The sequence below is a fragment of the Aquarana catesbeiana genome, linkage group LG01, assembly GCF_042186555.1.
Source record: "Aquarana catesbeiana isolate 2022-GZ linkage group LG01, ASM4218655v1, whole genome shotgun sequence".
Lineage (NCBI taxonomy): Eukaryota > Metazoa > Chordata > Amphibia > Anura > Ranidae > Aquarana > Aquarana catesbeiana.
Genome location: NC_133324.1, coordinates 835291621 through 835311906, shown reverse-complemented (window position 1 = coordinate 835311906; position 20286 = coordinate 835291621). Strand labels below are relative to the sequence as shown.

Sequence of the window (20286 nt, the reverse complement as noted above, 5' to 3'; positions counted from 1 at the left end):
AAAGATATGCTGTGTTTCCCTCACAGTCCGAGGGAGAATTCCGGATGCCTCCACCACCACCTCAACCCAGACCGGGGTAGCGAGAGGCGAAAGTGACTTGCGAGAGGCCACACACTGGGGCACCGCCCGCCAGAGCAAACAGCCGGCCGACGAGCACAAAACCTAGGATGAGAGCTTTATGAGACAGGCCAAATGCATTTGGCCTGTCTCATAAAGCTCTCATCCTAGGTTTTGTGCTCGTCGGCCGGCTGTTTGCTCTGGCGGGCGGTGCCCCAGTGTGTGGCCTCTCGCAAGTCACTTTCGCCTCTCGCTACCCCGGTCTGGGTTGAGGTGGTGGTGGAGGCATCCGGAATTCTCCCTCGGACTGTGAGGGAAACACAGCATATCTTTCTAAGGGACCTCCATGTGGGAAGTTTTCTTTCTTCTGTTGGACATACACTACTTGGTAACTATACTGTATTGGTGCATTGCATGATGAATGTGGTTACTGTTATACAATGTAAGCGATGTATGTATATACCAATGCTATTTATATGTTCTTTCTAGCAGACCGAACCTCTGAAGAAGACCCCAACTATTAAGGGTTGAAACGCGTCAGGTCTTATGTTCATGATAGGATTTGTTATGAATATATGTCTGCCATTGTATGTCCAGCTACTTAGCTTTTAAGCACTCCTCACTGGAGCTCATTGTTTTTAACTTATGGTATATTTTTTAATAAAGTTGTATTTTTTCATACAATACTGACTACACCTGTTACTGTGCTGCCTAAAAACCCCGCCTGTGGGGAAACCTTTCTCTCTTTTTTGTTTTAATATCTAAGGGGTGAGCAGCAATTCCCTTCTCCCTCTCTAGTGTCTTTTCCTTTTCTTCGACATTTAATCAGGTAAAACAGAAGCAATCAAATACAACAAATAAAACAAATTAGAAAAAAAAGGAAAATCAAATCTCTCTCACTTGCCTTATATTTGCAGTTCATCAGTACTAGCTTTCCATTCAATTAAAAGGTAAATTTGTTTGCCCGGGTAGGATGTTAGGCTTACAAAGGCACTAATCTTTTGACCTTTTTCATTTTTTCACTGTCCCATGACCGGGGAAGAGAAGTCAATGCTACCAAGACAACAGTCATTTTAGTACTAGCGGAGGAGGAGGAAGAAGAAGCAGCAAAGTATTGCTGGTAAGGTTAGTATAGGGGGATGTAGGGAGGTGGCATGAATTTTAGATTTGATCACTTTGTATAAAGTTCTAAACAATTCAATTAGCTTATACACTTGTTATTTACCTGTTGGTCTACCGCATGGCAGCATGCCAACATACTGCACATGAAACTTCTGCACAAGTTCTGTCTTTGGTGTTGGGAATTCTACTGCAGATGAAGAATGACAGAGTTAAAAAGGTGATACTATTAATACAAATCAGACACATGGCTATGCACCTGGAAACATAATATAGCATTCTGTAGACAGGCAAAGCATATTTCTAATAAAAATTCCCACAATAGATACCCAAAGCCACATCTATACCATAAAAGCCCTCAAATCACTTTTAAAGTAGAACTAAAGGCCAAACTTTTTTTTCTTCCAGGGTGAGGGAAAGTTATAACCCCCGGTAGTTTTGTTTATGCCATTTGTGCCCTATAGCCAAATTAAAGTGTAAGTCCACCCTAAAACTAAAATCCCTACATCTACAGACATCCACATTATAAGACTAACCTATTTAGGCCACTAAACAAGAAATCAGTATACATACCTTTCCTGAAGCCGATCTGGTCTCCAGTGGCAGAAGCTCTGCAGAGGACACAGCCGACATCGGCTGTGAAATGAATGGGGAGTGACGTCCCCCATAGATTTACTATGGGGCTTCCATTGTCGGACGTGTCCTCTGCACCCGCCTCTACAGAGAAGCCACGGCTGAGAGGTCAGCTTGGGATCGGGTCGTATCGGCTGCAGAAAAGGTATGTATACTGAATTCTTCTTTAGAGGGTTAGATAGGTTAGTGTTAGATCATGGATATCTGTAGATGCAGGGATTTTAGTTTTAGGATGGACTTCTACTTTAAGAAGTGAGAGGAGATCCCTTCAAAGTGTGGGAATCTCTGATGGTCGCCAGATTTAAAGCTGCCTTTGCTATCTGCTGTATCTAAGATATTGATGTCCCATCATAACCCGCTTTCTACTCCTCAAACGAATACTGTATTATTTGGCAATCTGGTAAAACTGTTCAGAAAAATTCACCTATAGGCAGAAGACAGAGCTGGGCAAATACTATGAGCCACGTATACATGTACATTAAAAAGTTATTTGGAGCCTAACTTTCCTATTTTAGCCTGGCTGGTTTTAAAAACCTCTAAATAATAGTAACAATCGTGCTATTCTTTTTTTTTTTCTAAATCTTTTTTATTAAAGTTTTTTGTTTCAATGGTTTATATTACAAGAATAATCAACATACAGACGTTCACGTTCAAATAGTCGTCATAAAATAATCACAAGGATGCAAAATCCAATAAAATCAGTGTTCCTGACTCAGTAAACATCACTAAAATATAGCAATCAATGATATAGCGTAGTTGGGGAGATTTTACTGTCTCCTATTGGCATCCTACCAAAATTATGCCACACGGCATTACAGAGCTGGTAACAGGAAAGTTTAAAGAAAAAAGGAAAAAGAAGGAAAGAAGGGGGGATGGGGGAAGAATCAGGAAAGAGTAGAGTTGGGTGCGTCTCTTCACTCCGGGTCTCCCCCCACAAACCTGTCACGCTCTCAAGGAGCCTGGAGATAAGCGATCCAGGGGTTCCACACCTTTTCAAACCTAGTTTGCCTATCCTGACGGATACTAGTCAGTTTTTCATTGATCATGATCCATGAGATCTTGTGTTTCACCAGGGCAATATTGATTACAGGCGATTTCCATACACGTGCAATGGTTATTTTGGCCGCTAGAAGGATGAAAGATATGAGAGTGCGCCGATGTCTGGGGATCTCCTCAGATCACTGAACAACCCCAATTTAGCCCTTCTAGGTATATTTTGTCTGGTCACAGAGTAGTCTAGGTTAAACACTCGAATCCAGAACCGTCGGACCTTTGGACAGGATCACCAGACATGGTACATATTTCCCTCCTGTCCGCATCCCCGAAAGCACAGAGAAGAGGTACCAGGGTATATTTTTGCTAGCTTTGTAGGAACAATGTACCAGCGCGATAACACTTTAAAATTCGCCTCCGCCAATGAGGTGTTGAGTATTCCTTTGTGCACCATGGTTGACCATTACAATCATGCTATTCTTCTACATAGACAATGATTGTCATTTTATATGTTAAAGCCCGATATTGCCATACATAGGGACAAAGGATGAAAGTACAAGAACTTCACAGAACTTAGAATTTAAAGCATAAAAATAAAAGGTAGAATACATTTAAAGTACACATATGTTTTCCATACCTAGGTATAGAAATTGCAAATAATAAAAACAAAATGATGACTAGATAGACACCCCCTTTAGTATAGATTCTTAGACGTACAAATATTGTTACTGAGTAATATCATTAATAGTCTTATGGCATGACTGACAGCTGATGACATAATCAAACATGTAATACAGGGTACATCCATTAATACTCCATATACAAAGCATGCTGGGTTTTATAATAGGAAATCCCAGCCTTGCCTGTAGGATTCGAGGCTCCTTTTAAGTAACTGCCTAAGCTGGCTACACACTATACAACTTTTATACAATCTTCTTGTACAACTTTCCTTTAGATTTACCAAAACCATATAATATGAGGTCAAATCTAAACACTTTCAAATTGTATGCAATCAGGCAGTCCCTTGCACTACATAGTTGTAGGTAAATCTAAGGCTCTGTTCACACCTGAGCGTATTGTTTTCAGGCAGAAAGTCATGCGATTTTTGCAGTCATTTTACCGTGATTTTTGCAGCAAGTTTGTACAGGTCAAAAGGTCACCAACGTAAAAGAATGAAAAACGCCTGTAATCTGCCAAAATTAATTTCAACGGCCCCTTGATTTGTCTTGTTGGGCGATTTTAGAGCTGAGGCTTAGAGCAGAAAAATGCCCAAAAACGCCTAGGTGTGAACAGAGCTTTAAGGAAATTAACAACAAAAGTTATGCTGCATGGTCCTGTCTGCTAGAAGAGCCGGGGGAGATGTGCATGACTCTACAGTCCCTGTTATCTCATCTGCCAAGTATTCAGGTCTTTTTCATAGCACAACTGGTCATTGGCTGCAAGAAAGCTACTGTTATCACATGCCGCTCAGCACCTGCTGAAAATACCAGGTAAATATGAAGTACTCATGTGTATGGTGGAGTTGCCCAATTGTCCATACTCTATGGACCCAAGTTTACGATATGATGAAAACACTATTCAATGTTGATATTCTGGCGCTCCCTAGCCACTTCAGAAGATTTTACCCCTTCATGACAAGAGCATTTTTTGCTATTAGTCACTGAGCTACTTTAACTGGAAATTGCGCAGTCATACAACACTGTGAATTACATTTTTTTATCTTTCTTTCAAATAAATAGACCTTTTTTTGGTGGTATTTGATCACCACTAGGTTTTTTTTTATAATTTTGCAATATAAACTTGATAATTTTTGTTTTAGTTTCCGCTATAAAAAAATAACCAATAAAAAATGTAAAATCTAATTTCTTCATGAATTTAGGCCAAAATCTATTCTGCTACATGTCTTTGGTAAAAAAAAAAAAAAAAAAAATCCCAATAAGCATATATTATTTGGTTTGCTTAAAAGTTATAGCGTCTGGCATAGATACTCTTTGTTTAGTGGCAGTATAGAATAAGATGCACTGGATCTTCCCTAATGAGAAACTGACCACTAAAATTACTGGCACCATGTGTAAATTGCACAAAATGTGGGACTTGTGGATCTCACACTATTGACATCTGATTTCAATTGGCGCATACTGGACCTTTGAGGCATGTGATATATCGCTTGATAGCGAGATGGCTTTTCCATTGATTCTGAGGTGCTTCTTTAACCCCCCCCTCCTCTTTCCTACTTTCTATACCCCCTGCTTTCTTCTACATTTCGTTTATTCTCTATAGTTTTATGTTAGGAGAATATAAGATCATCTGGCATATGCTAAGCCATCTGGTCAGTCTACTGAAAATATCTTGCATTGTTTAACTGACTGAAGTCTTTATATACTGGATTGTGCTAATGAATATATGTTTGTTGTATTGTTTTATGTGACTGTATTTGCCGCCATGAAAAAAATAATAAAAATGATTGAACTTAAAAAAAATTTTGGGCAATAACTACAGTATCTAGTTGGAATGTGTGACACATTTCCTACATTTGCAGGACACTCTATACTTTTAAAGTGAATCTAAACCCTAAACCAAAAATTGTATATACAGCTTACTAGTCCTTAATGTGGTGGCTACATTTGTTTTCTTTTTCAAGCTTCTTTTGTTTTATTTTCACCTGGTGATCCTGCAAATAACACACTTATCCCCGTTTGGCTATGTCACTCTTCCACTGTATCTATTGAGAGAGCCATGATTGTCACCCTAGACTGCTCTCCTGATATGTATTACAAAAACGTTCATATGTCTTCATCTCCATTACACAGGGGGCAGGACAATTTGTTGTTTACAGAAGATAGCTGTGAAGGAAGATATTCTTCTGTGCAGATTACAGGAAGTGACAAGGACATTGCATTTCTGGCAAAATGAACAGGTATTCTGTATTTGCTGAAAATGTTCTTAGCTTGGAAAAAAGAAAACAAATGCAGCCACCACATAAGGACTGTAAGCTGCAATATATTGCAATTTTGCTCTTGGGTTTAGTTATCCTTTAACTATTTTAGCAAATTATTTTAAACAACTCCTGCATTATTAGAAGACAATCATAAAGTGCTGCAACAAAATAGTGTAGTAACATTGTCTACCTTGCAGTGGCACATCCAGGCTAGCATGTGGTCTTTCCTGCGAGGAACTGCAAGCCGTAGCTTTGGCATTTTTTCTTTCTGCCATAATCTGTAAGACACCAGGGATTTCCACTGTTAATGGATTTATTTTATAGAGTCATTTCATTATTCTCCACTTTTATCAGCTTTACTACTTCTTCAGTACTGCTTGGGATGATTTCTCTACCATCGGCAGAAGGAACAGCACGATGTAAGTTCAGAACAGAAAAAAACAACATGCATTACCTGAAATGTGTCTTTATATTAATCTGTCATGAGCAAGGGGGAAGTTGAAGTCAGACTTTGTAGTAAGAGTCTCAGATCTTTAAGCTGATGAACAACAGGATGAGGTACTAGAGCATAGAAAAGTTGAACGCACATTCTAAAAAAAAACTGGGGTTGACTTACTAAAACTGAAGAGTGTAAAATGTGGTGTAGCTCTGCATAGCTTCCAGCTTTTTTTTTTAAAGTCTAATTTACCAAGCTGAGGTTAGAAGCTGATTGACTACCATGCACAGCTGCACCAGATTTTGCACTCTCCAATTTTAGTAAATCAACCCCACTGTTACCACCCCTATGTGTACATTCATACAGCATAACAGGAGTGGGTGAATTGTAAGATTTTTTTTTTTCTGGAAGTAAACCTGTGAATCAAATCTGTATTTAGGCAAAGTCGCACTATAAGCAGATATCAGTATGACGTTTTTGCCCAATCTCCCCTTCTTGTACACATACAGCCATGGCCAAACATTTTGAGAATGACACAAATATTAATTTTCACAAAGTATGCTGCCTCGGTCTTTTTGATGGAAATTTGCATATACTCCAGACTTTTTATGAAGAGTGATCAGATGAAGTCCCTCTTTGCCATGAAAATGAACTTAATCCTATAAAAAGATTTCCACTACATTTGCGAAGAAAGCTTCAGGGTGTCCAAGAAAGTCCAGCAAACGCCAGGACCGTCCCCTACAGTTGACACCACCAGTGCAGAGCTTGCTCAGGAATGGCAGCAGACAGGTGAGAGTGCATCTGCATGCATAGTGAGGCGATAACGTATGGAGGATGGCCTGGTGTCAAGAAGGGCAGCAAAGAAGCCACTTCTCTCCAGGAAAAACATCAGGGACAGATTGATATTCTACAGTACAAAAGGTACAGGGATTGGCTGCTGAGGACTAGGGGCATCCTTAGAAAACCCTGTCCGGAGTAGAAAAAGTGAGCGCTACCATCAGTCCTGTGTTATGCCAACAGTAAAGCATCCTGAGACCATTCATGTGTGGGGTTACTTCTCAGCCAAGGAAGTGGGCTCACTCACAATTTTGCCTAAGAACACAGCCATGAATAAAGAATGGCACAAAAACATCCTCCGAGAGCAACTTCTCTCAAGCATCCAAGAACAGTTTAGTGATGAACAATGCCTTATCCAGCATGATGGAGCACCTTGCCATAAGGCAAAAGTGATAGCTAAGTGGCTTGGGGAACAAAACATCGACATTTTGGGTCCATGGCCAGGAAATTCCCCAGACCTTAATGCCATTGAGAACTTGTGGTCAATCCTCAAAAGGCCGGTGAACAAAAAACCCACAAATTCTGACAAACTCCAATTGATTAGGCAAGAATGGGCTGCCATCAGTCAGGATGTGGCCCAGAAGTTGATTGACAGCATGGCAGGGAGAATTGCAGAGGTCTTGAAAAAGAAGGGTCAACACTACAAATATTGACTCTTTGCATAAACCTAATGTAATTGGTCAATAAAAGCCCTTACACTTATGAAATGCTTGTAATTATACTTCAGTATGCCAAAGTAACATCTGACAAAAAGATCTAAAAACCACTGAAGCAGCAGACTTTGTGAAAAATAATATTTGTGCAATTCTCAAAACGTTTGGCCACCACTGTACTCTCAAGTAATTAAGCCATTTCATTTATTGGTGAACCCCCCTCCTGCATCTTACCTTAGAACAAATTTCGTGAAGACTGGTTGCAATGGCTTTTGCTGGTGTGTCACAACGGAACACGTGGCATTTTAAAATCCTTGTATCCTTGTCTCTGGCAACATATGCGAAATCCCTGTGAGACAAAGAACATTACAAGAACTGAGTTCCATACATATTTAAATAAATGCAGGCATGTTACATCTTTTTTTCACAGTAAGGTATTTCAGAATATTTTCAGAATATTTTGCATCAAGGCTGCAGCGAAAATGACAGTCATTCCTCGGCTCCTCCTGAGATGTTTGTTGCTTTGTGGCTGGGTAACAAAAAACTGATAAAGATTTGAAGACTGACTTGCTGAGTCGCTGGTAGCTTTAATACATACAAAGAATGGGAATAAGTCATTCTAAAGTGTAATTGTATATTTTCCACCAAGGAGACAAATAAAATATGCTGCAGTGCATTGTAAATGGGCAAAACCTAGGTGTAATAAATCTCCACATGTAGCTTAATTGGAAATCTGGGTTGTTCATTGAAATTCAGGGAACGCATCATTGTACTGAAACTCTGTTCACTTCAAGAAACATTATACTACAAAAGCAACATAAAACTGGCAACCATATGTACAGAATAACAAGAGGCTTCTGCTAGACTAAGCAAATAAAAGGGAATCAAATTTGTCCTGTAAAACATGCAGGTACTGTACATCACAGAAGATGTTAGACCATCCTATGATATTGTATGTAATATTTCAGATTATACCAAAAAATCAAATAATGCATTAATCTATCACAGAACTGATCCTATTCATCATATTATAGAGAAACTCATGAAGATGTTTATGGCAGCATAGGGTAACAATTAAACCCTTGCTAAATTTTCTTGGTTGTCAGCAGCCAGGTAGTGAAACTTGCTCTATTGTAAGCACCGTTGTCACAGTCCACTTTCTCAACCAAGCTACCATTATCACCAGGCCAACAGAGTTATACATATATTATTTGGGAGCATCCACTATAAAGTAAGACACAGACATTCTGTACCAAGTGTTTACTTCAAAGTAATATACTGGCAGCGCTCAGGCATGTAGAAACGTTTTGTGTATGTGTTGTTGTGGTGAATTGGAGGGGGGTGATATCCCACAAACAGTACTGAAAACTGGCTGGGAACTGAACCCTGCTTTACTTCATCCAAAATAAAAAAACGTTTCATAGTTGATAAAACTTTAGTGCTTTTACATTGTAAAAGCACTAAAGGAGCACAAGAGAACCAAGTAATCTGAAATATTAAATGCAGGCATCACAAACAATCTGAGAAAGAATTTGAGAAATGCACAAAATGCAAAGATGCCAAATACAAGTCAAATTGTTGATTAATACATTTAATTTCAACAGCATTAGAAATCAGTCATGCTGTCTACTTGATGGCTCAAGAGAGGATGGCTCCACAATAAGAGCAATAATAGAGGTGTCCTCAATTCATATAGAAATACTGTAACTGCCTCAGGAGACAAGCTAGAGAAAATTTAAAGGAGGATTTCTGCTTTACTGCTGTAGGGATATATGGTGCATAGCTCCCAAATGTCCCTGATTTCGAGGAACTGTTCCTGATTTGGAACAAAGTCCCTCTGTTCCTATTTCCTCCTCATTTGGCCCTTATTTTTATCTGGTCTATATAGTTGTATATAAAATGCATTATTTATCTTTCAATAAGTGTTTTAACAGTGCGAAATCTTTCATCCAATTTCCAAATTGCTGCATTTGTAAATTTCAAAAGCCAGTAAAAAGGAATAGTAGTGGTTAACCGGTTCCCGATCGCCTCACGCAGATTAACTGCGGCACAATGGCTCTCCTGGGCGAAATCCCATACTTATACGGGTTTCCCTTTAAGAGCTGCTGCATGGCGGAGAGCCAGCACGGGGATTTGTGTGTGTAAATGAATAAAAATGCCATAAAAATGCCATAAATCTTTCCCATAGTTTGTAGACGCTATAACTTTTGCGCAAACCAATCAATATACGCTTATTGTGATTTTTTTACCAAAAATATGTAGAAGAATATATATTGGCCTTAACTGATGAAGAAATTTGTTTTTTAAAAACATTTTCGGGGATATTTATTATAGCAAAAAGTAAAAAAATTTTTTTTTTTTCAAAATTGTTACTCTGATCAAATACCACCGAAGGAAAGCTCTATTTGTCGGGAAAAAAAGGACGCAAAATTTGTTTGGGTACAACGTTGCATGACTGCGCAATTGTCGGTTAAAGTGACACAGTGCTATATTGTAAAAAGTGCTCTGGTCAGGAAGGGGGTAAAATCTTCCAGGGCTGAAGTGGTTAAAAAAAAGAACGTGGGTTTAACAAATATTTTTTCTTTATAGAATTCTCCTTTTGCTAATAGGTGTCCCTCTTTTCCACTTCAAAAAGTTGTGAGGTATTATGGTGTGATATGAATGGCTATATTTGTCAAATTTTCCCTCTAAGCAAAAAGTAATTATTGGGCAGAGAGATCGTTAGCAAACACAGACTTTCAATGTCAGACTTATGCAATCACTGTACAGGATATTTACTTGTTTCACGCTATCCACAGACATGAGAAAGGTTGGATAATCCAAGTGCCTTGGCCTTGATTTGTCTTCACAGCTCCGGGTTAGCCCACAGATATGTGACAGCTTTTAGATACAGGCGACAATTAACGTTTGTCCGCGAGTGGCCATATTTTCTGTGCTAGCACCCTTTCTGTCACACATTTATCCATATATCACACAAGACACAGGCTGCCTTTAAAATGTCCTTTAAACAGAAGCCCAGTTAAGTTGACTTATTTCTTTATAATGAAATTGGTGCCTTTCCTTGCAAATGAAGTCTAATTATAATATCTAGTGACAAGTGAATTGCTAACGGCAATAATCATGTTAGTTTCTTAAATTAATGGGCTGTACAAGATTTCTAGTTAACAGAACTCCATTATCCTGCTTTGCTATACTTGAGAGATTTATTACAGGAAAATCTGAAATTTAAGAGAAATACTATCCTCATATCAAGTGATTTAACACAGGACTGAAGCAGTCTGGACAATGATTTAGCGCCACACTTATGATTTTTAATAAAATGTTGAAATTATATGACAGAGGTTACCACCACTGAATATAGCTGTTAAATGGAGTAGTAAGTTAAGCTGGCATTGCAAAGGCCTTTTTTTTTAGTATAGACCAGCATATGAAAGTACAACCAACCAGATTTCTGAACTTTATTGTAGACAAAGATTGTTTTAAAGAATTACATAAAAAGTTCTAAGAAATACATATGGGGGCCTTTTCCGAAACTTCTACAGCTCTTATCATTAATAAAAAATTCAGGAGGAATCAGCTATGCACACTGGGGTACATTCATATAAATACTGGGGGGGGGACAGGGAAGTTTTGAACTTTTTTAAGAATTATAAAATTAAAACAATAATTTTACTAGCTGAAAACTAGTTTAAATATCAGCCACAATGAGCACCACAATTCAGCACCTATAATATGTTTACCCTATCATATACTGCAATACTGAAGAAAACGTAATCACGTTTCCCTTTATAAGATTAACTACCCAAAATATTCACTTAAATTACTATTTTCCCATGAATCTTGACTTTGCTGTGACCTTTTAAATGTGAATTTCAGGAAAACATCTAAATCTATATGAAATGATTGACGTGCCAAAGGATTTGAGATACCAGTGTTGTGATTGAGACTACTAAAGGGAACAGCCGCTCACTGCACGCTCTTTGCACAGTACACTGCAAAGGACACTATAAGGGACGACTATTCTGAAAAATGTATTGTGATAAATTTTATGTGGTGAATACAAGTAATAATAGCATTGCGGCATATGATTTTTTTTTTTATCCCATCTGCCTTTATTTATATTTTTCTTCACATGCACTAGAAGAACAAGCTACCCAGTAGAAGTTATGCCCCGTACACACGATCGGACTTTCCACCAACAAGGTGTACGACAAGATGAAAAAAAGGAAGTTCAATAGCCAGTGCGGCTCCTTCTGCTTGATTCTGAGCATGCATGAACTTTTGTGCGACGGACTTGTCTACACACGATCGGACTTTCCAACAACAAAGTTTTGTTGGCGGAAAGTTTGAGAACCTGCTAAGAAACATTTGTTGGCAGAAAGTCCGACAGCAAATGTTCGATGGAGCACACACACGGTCGGACTTTCCGACAACAAGTTCACATCCAACATTTCCCTTTGGAAAATCCGATCTTGTGTACGCGGCATTACAGTTACAGGGGTGGTAACAAACTAGAACACTTCCAGAGGGGCTCAGAATGGTCACCTTTTATTACCATGGTTTAATTTTTTTGTTTTACAAAGAAAATGTTGCTTAAACTGTTCATGCAGTGCACCCCTGGCAGTCTAGGGTGCATTCACACCTGCAAATACACCTGCACTCCAACTATATGCAAGAACCCCAGGAGGGGTTCCTGCGATCAGCTGCGGGAGGCAGTCTGCATTCAGAGCCAATCAATCACATGTGCTGCGATTAGCTGTGTGAGCCAACAGCTTCCTTTGCTTTCAATGGGGCTGCCTCCCGTAACTTATTGGGGGAACCCCCACTGGGGTTCTTACATCTGATAAGAGTGAGGGTGCATTCACAGGTGTGAATGCATCTTTAAAGTCTATCTCAACCACATCACCATCACACTTGCTGGAAAGTTTGGTTTGCATTTAAATCTTGAGAAATAAATAACAAAAGGAATGTGAAGTAAAAAGTATAATAACTTTACTAAGTACTATTATTACATATAGATATAAAAACACATGCAGTTATCACAAATACAATATTTTTCTCTATAGTGCTGCATCAATCAGCACAGCCTGATCTTGGACTAGATTTGCACCTTACCATCATTTCCTCTCCAATATGAAATTGCTTTGATTATGATCCATTTGGTGACCTGCTATGTAGGCACATCTGCCATTCTGCACCCACTATGCTGCACCCACTTTGCTCTGCAGTCAGCACATGATCATTCTGCATTCTATAACCCGCAGGCAGCAGTCTGAACCCCTCTCTCATAAAACCTAGCTGACAGGTGGCTACAAAGTGCTTTTCAATCCTGGCTGCCACACTTTGCTGCACCTCCCATTCTACCTGCTGCAGGCCTAGAGACTATAAAATGCTCAGAACGATTCTTGAGGCCAGAAAGACCACTGTTTCCTTCTGTTACTCAATGACCAGGAGGGTTTAGTGTTCCTCCAAGCCACATTGCCAGTGAGACTCAGCAAAAGTATATGTCACTGACTGCTGTTGTTAAAGTGGACCTTCAGTCATTTTTTCAACTTCCCATCTATTAAATCTTTTGCCCTTGTTGTTTTAACTTTGGATAGTAAAAGATTTTTTTTCTGCCAGTAAATACTTTTGACAGCCCACTTCCTATGTGTTCTCTGGTCATTAGCCTAGGCTTATGACATCATGCACAGCTCTATCTCTCACTCTTTTTATAGTTTGCCAGGAAGAGAGGGGGGATTAGTCATAAGAGGGCCAATGAAAGCTGCAGGGCTGCAGAGCTGGAGGTGTGCTTCTGTTTAAATCCAGGAAGTGAACAGGCAGCAGCTTCAGCTGCCCACAGTTAAAATGGCTGCAGTCAGACTTAGTGGAGGGAGATTTCTGCAGCATATTTGGAAAGTGCAGAATCACAGTATATATAAAATAATATGCAAAATGGTTGGAGGGAAGCTTCAGAATGGCAAAGCTGTTTTTATTACAAATTATGTGAGCAGACGGCAGTTCCTCTTTAATGATGGGGGAAGATGGTGGAGACTGAAGCCAGGACAGAGCCACACTAAAATCATACTAATAACCTTGTGCAGGTCTTCAATAGTGTCCCTGACATCCTTTGACCGCTCTTTGGTCTTGCCCATGATGGTGAAATTTGAATGGAAGAAACAGATTCTGTGGACGGGTGTTTTTTATACACATAACAAGTTGCCGTTAGGAGCACCTTCTTAAATTAACAGGACTAATCTGTGTACCACATGAGCACATACTGTAGCCAGTCTGTGGGAGCCAAAATTATTGTTGGTTGGTAGGGGATCAAACACTTATTATACTCACTGAACTGCAACTCAATTTATAACATTTGCATTGTGTGTTTTTTCTGGATTTTTGGTTGATATTTTGTCTCTATAATTTAAAATACACCTATGATAAAAATTATAGACCCTTCATTTCTTTGTAAGTGGGCAAACCTACAAAATCTGCAGGGGATCAAATAATTATCTTCCCGTCTGTAAGTGTTCCTGCAAATCACATTGCCAGTGAGACTCACAAAAGTATATGTCACTGACTGCTGTTGTTAATGAAGGGGGAATATGATGGAGACTGAAGCCAGGACAGAGCCACACTAAAAATAACTTGACTAATAACTAGCTGTGTAAACTACTAACACTTAAAGGCCTTCCAGAAAAAAGCCTATGCAATAAAGGGACCCCATTAACAATTAGAAAAAAATGTGCAGCTTTGTAAATTGTTTATTCATTTTATTATCTACCTGTGAGCCATTTGGATCTCCCAGGTAGCCTGCTTGAGAAACTCCCAGTTAGCAAACCTGACGTCCTACCTTGTTAGAAGGATATGAAAACCGTTTCTTTGCAATGTTGGGAGAGAGTGTCCCAATGGTTTTCAGATCCTAGCAACAAAGTGGGACATGGGGATTGCTAACTGTGAGGCTTTTGGCCAGGCTTCCAAATGAACAACAGGTATAACAAATAGGCTATTTTCTTGAAAAGATGAAATTAGCTATAATTGTGCCAATATTTCTTTTTACTTGCCAGGCTGGTAAAATACCAAACCAGATGACAACCCTATCCAACACTCACATTAGTCTGCTGGCTGTACATCCAAAAAAGTGCAAAGAAAAAATGGATGACGTTTACATCAGTTTGTCACCTGTTTTTCATCCGTTTTTACATTTGTTTTTTACATCCTGCAGCTAGAGGAGTTCCAGCCACCTTTGGAAAAATAAAAGTCAGCAGCTACAAAAACTGTAGCTGCTGACTTTTAAAAAACAGCCACTCACCTGTCCCAAGATCCAGACCCCAGTCGGTCTCACCTGCTGTCTTCGGTCCCCGGCACTGGCATCTTCACTATGGGCACCTGGCCGTGACAGCTTGCAGCTTTACAGCCGGGTTCCTACTGCGCATGCACAAGTCGCGCTGCACATCGCGATTGGTGGTGCAGTCTTCTGGGACCTGTCAGTGTCCCAGAGGACTGCAGGGAGAGGGAGGGAGGGAGGAGAACAGCGCTCGAAACAGAAGTGGGAAGCAGGTAACTGTCAAAATCGAGTACCTGCTCCTCAAAAGTGCCAATTGTGCAAGAAGAGCAGGGAATGAGTCCTTAAAGCAGAACTTCCCCTTTTGGGTGGAGCTCCGCTTTAACCTCCCTGGCAGTAATCCCGAGTGTGGGCTCAGGGGTTAAATTTCAGTACCATTAGCGGTAACCTCGAGCCACACTCGGGATTGCATCTCAGGATCCTGGTCCAGGTTACTTACCTTGTCCTCAGGATCCTGCGATGTCCCCCCGCTGTGTCTGCGGGCTTTGTCCTCTGCCCAATGCCTCTGTGCGCTGGGCTCCGTTCCCTGCGAGCGCTGCGACGCATGGAGGCGGAGCCCAGCGGCAAATTCTAAAAGTACACAAAAATTAACACATACAGTACACTGTAATCTTACATTTTACATAACTGTATCAAATCTTTTCACATCCCTTTTGTCCCTAATGCTTTGGTCCAGTGCCCTGCATGCAGTTTTATATTATAAATACTATTCTTTCTGCCTGGAAACTTGAGATTGTCCACGGCAACCAAAAAGTGTCCCTTTACGTCAAAAGTGGTTTTAGCCCAGCTAGAAAACAGCGATAGTAAATTAGAACACTTGCAGAAATGAGTGATAGTGAATCTTGGGGAAATTCATTTTATTATTATATTTTATAATTATTTATAGTTATTTATTATATTATAATTTATGATTTTGTGTTTCAAACTTTATCATACCCGGGATGTTTACTAGACTCTTGTTCAGACAGATTTAAGTTGTGTTATTACTAAGAATTACAGGCCCACAATATAAAACGCCAATTTTCTATGCAAAACAATGTACCGCTTTGAGATTCAAAAATCTGACATAATCATGCCCCCAGAGTGGTTAACCACTTGAGTCCCAGAGACATTTCTTCATGCAAAAACGGACCGTTTGTCCTTTTTACACCTGTTTTTCATCCGATCCGTTTGTTTTTTTAACGGAAGAAAAACAGGTCTTTGATCCATTCTTTGATGCTGACAGAAGTGGATGTAAACAGAATGATCATCCATTTACATCTGTTTTTCCATAGAGATGCATTGATGTCCGTTTTTCATCCATCAACTGATGGATGAAAAACAGACAAGCGTTCCGCATGTGTGAAAGGGGCCTGAAGGTAGGGCTGGAGCTCAGCTTTAAAATTAAACCTTTATATAGCACAAATGACACAAAGACTGTCTAGCAGTGGCCATAGGATTCCCACTCCTATTTTACCGCTACCTCCCCAATCTGCTGTTGTAGCCTTCCAAAAGTCCTATGTAAATGGCAACTTTGTATATGTGTGCCTCATACTCAGGGGTTCAGGCCATATTACTTCACTTGTTTGTTAATAAACATAGGGGTCTAATTTGAGCATTTTGTGTACTAGTGATACTCTGCAGGTTATATTTTGATCCAAGTTTGAGGGGCAAGCAGTTTATGGTGCTGTGCCACCACTTTGTCTTATATGTGAAAAGTGTAGGTCACCTTTAATTCAGTCTTTGGTTTCATACTCCTGAGAAATATAAAATGCAACACAAGCAAGACCCTCTGCATCACTCACAAATGTACACAAGGAAAAGCCCCGCAATACCTCTGCGATAAAATAAAGCACTATACCCCAGGTCGCCCCCTTTGGTCAACTAACCAGAACCTCCTCCACATCCCCAAGACCCGTTATAAATCAAAAGGTGAACAAAGGTTCGCAGTCCAAGGACCATGGCTACGGAACGCTCTAGCCCCGGACATCCGCTCGGAAGAAAACCATCTGGACTTCAGGAAGAAGCTCAAGACCCATCTCTTCTGAAGACCAAGATGGACACTGGCGGCAAAAGCGCCTTGAGGTGATTTAGTTTGCATATGTAGCACTATACAAGATACTCATTCATTCATTCATACTAAAATAGGTATACAACTATGTAAAATCTTCTCAACAACATCAGACAGAACTGATGGATTGCATGGGGTTGGGGATGAGTGCCTTAATAGCCTATGTTTTCAAATCTTCCTCAAGGGAGGAATAATCAAGAGTCACTCAGCTGGTCTGAAAAGACAGAGAAAAATTACCAACAGGGCATTTGTAAAGGTTCAATTCTTCATAAACCTTTATAATTACAGATTCATATATGTATCTGAAAAAATGTGAATACCTGGCAATTTTTACTGTACAGATTTAGCAATTATAGAAACAATTAGTGATAGGTTGGCAGCTGTACTTTTAATTGTTAAATAATAATGACAAATCACCAATCCAAACTAAATATACACAGACTGAAATATTAAATGCAGGCAGAAAGAGACCCATTTTTCTTACATACAGCCAGTCTCCCTACTTTCAAAGAACACACTTCCTTGGAATTTGTATAGCATTCTAAAACATTTTAAGCTGCTCATGCCATCCAAGCCATTCCTTGCAATGTTCCACATTCTCAGAGTACATCTCAATCACATACTGGGACAATGTAGTGTATACAACATGACATATGACATCTTGGGGGACAGCGTTAGCCCAAGAGATAAGGTAAGAACCGTTTAAAGTGGTTAAGCCACTATGTTTAATTCATACTATCCTCTCTGTTTAATAATGCTGTGTGCCCCTGTGTCTGTGCCTTATAAAAATAAGCCGTTCTATGCTGAACCAGGAATTACCTGTGTCACCAACATGGCTATGCGGTGTGGCAGATCTATGTAAATTACAATATTAGCTGAAAAGAACTTTAAATACTTTGGAGGATAAATCAGCAATTATATGTAAAGTGTTTATTTTGCTGTTTGTCTGGAATTTTACATATCAGCACTTACAATACAAAACAATAATTACTTAATTAGGTTGAAAGTTAACCATTATTAGATAATTATGGTAGGTGCCATTGTTAACTCTTGTGTATTTTAGAAATGGCTAATTTTCCTACTTGTCATTCTCATTATACAAGTTTTCTACTTAGCAAGTACTGATCAGGACTTTACTGGCCGCATATTTGCTTGTACGGACAGCCCGTGTGCACAGCTGTCTGTTCTACAGAAGCCGGTCTCATGACCAGCTTCTCTTGAACGGGCATGCTGGAAAACCAGCATCTGACCAGCACTGTCAGTCATTGGCTGATCAGTGTGTTCTCTCTGGGGGGAATGAGCTTATCTCTTTGTCACTCTGCTATCTCTTCCAATCAGCATGCTTCTTGACAATACATGAACTGATGGGCTCCTTGCTTAGCTTTTTTCTCTCGTACTATAACCCCACTGTACTGGGACTGCAAGAGGATTATAACAAAATTCTGGCTTGGGCTGTGTACAAGATAAGACCCAAGTACTCCAGATGGTGTGAGGGCTGGAGGGCAGACTTTGGAAATTTGTTTAACCAGCCAAAGGTTTGAAAGCAATTGTTTTTTGCACATTAGCAAACAAGGTTGTGGCTGCTAACAGAGCAGCTCCAACTGTGCCTTTTTTGTTGGTATTTGCACAGTGTTGTTGATGATTTGGAGCCTATGCTCTGCAACATGCTGTGCAACATGTTTATGCTGTGCTGCCAGGCTCCTGGGAATGATTCTGGGGGTGCCTGTTTTTCCTGTTGTGAGGGGTCTGTGTTCACCAGAACTTGTGTCCCCATTAGAAGATTTCCCCCCTATTCCCGCTCTGGTTACCACTCATATTTTCTTTTACTTTTCCTTTGGGTGAGAACAGTCACCGGGAAAAATAGTGAGAGGGTGAATCTCCCTAATGGGAACACAGAAAGCAGGAAACATCTGACAGGTGAGCTAATCCCCCTCTGCTCTATCTAAAGCCAAAAAAATGTTGCCTTCAATTATAGTTTAAACTTCTCATACAAAGTTCAAGTCTGGCTCTGTCTCCTCCCCACTATTCTTTTATTCTGAGAGGAAGCCTCGCTGACCAACAGGGTGGCAGTAGGAGCCAGGGCCAAATGTATCTTTTACAAGCAAAGAGAAGATTTGCATATATCTTCAGCTGGTTATATCTCTGAATCTAGTGAACATTCCTAACAGGCCACAAACCGGTACCGGGTTTGGGGACCTCTGCTGTAGAATGTTACTTGAGTGACAGTTCTGAGTCTACTGAGGCTGCTGACATCATTTCCAAGATAGTGGTACCCAGCAGCATTCTCAGGCCTTTTGGATGTCTACACAAGGGAGGCTTTACAAGTAAATAACATGCATGAAATATGTTATTGTACATATAATTTAATGGGAAGAATGTTGTTATAATTAAAGGTCTGACAACAGGGTCTCTTTTAAGGGATGGAGATTGCTCACTTAACCTTGATAATTCAAGTGAAGAATGTGATGAAAAATGTATGTTCAGTAAAATCATGTGAAAACAATTATAAGGGGTCTTCAAAAAAGTTTCCGCATTTTTGTATTTTCTTTGGAAACGGTGAGGGCAGGAGGAGTAGTAATTGGTCATGTCTGAGAGTGTCATGTGACTAGTCTGTCTGGCAAGCCGGCTGGCCTTGCAGGTTGGTATAAGAGTTGTCACGCTGTGATGAAGATGGCTGCCAAACTTTTAAATTGCACCAAAGAGGAACAACGTTCTGTCATACGTTTTTTTTTGTGGGCAGAAGGTGTGCCTGGGACCACAAATTTATCTCCACATGTGTGCTCAGTATGGGGATAAAGTTCTCTCTTGTAGAGCCGTTTATGAGTGGGAGGATATGGAACACCCAGCTTATAGTCTAGATTTAGCACCATCTGATGTCTACCTTTTCTGACCGCTCAAAACTGCTTTAAGGGGAAGATTTTCACGTGATGATGATGTGAAAGCAGCGGTGCATCAGTGGCGACACGCTCAACCAAAAACATCTTTTGCTGATGGCATTAAAAAATTGGTACGACACTTGGAAAAATGCATCGCAAGGGAAGGTCACTATGTAGAAAAGTAAAGTCATTTGTTTTTGAAATTACTTATAAATAGAGTTAAAGAAAAAGTGTAGAAACTTTTTGAAGACCCCTCGTATATAAAGCTGAAGCAATATGCAAATATATTTTCCAGTAAAAGCCTAGCTTGGCCATCCCACTGGTCATGGAGAATACCTATCACATTAAAGGGATCAATGTGGAGGATCAG

General features: G+C 39.8%; 1 protein-coding gene across 11 annotated transcripts in view; it reads right to left on the bottom strand.

Moving 5' to 3' along the window:
- APBB2 (amyloid beta precursor protein binding family B member 2) overlaps positions 1-20286 on the bottom strand; it is a 488394-nt gene that overhangs the window by 38301 nt on the left and 429807 nt on the right. For 9 of the 11 annotated variants that reach the window (XM_073608526.1, XM_073608531.1, XM_073608524.1 and 6 more), the window contains 3 exons: positions 7901-8015; positions 5931-6018; positions 1283-1366 (listed from right to left, as the gene is read on the bottom strand). In XM_073608526.1, the coding sequence (XP_073464627.1) occupies positions 1283-1366; positions 5931-6018; positions 7901-8015 (287 nt within the window). The remainder of the gene's footprint in view (positions 1-1282; positions 1367-5930; positions 6019-7900; positions 8016-20286) is intronic. The other 2 variants (XM_073608532.1, XM_073608525.1) reach the window with 1 other exon arrangement.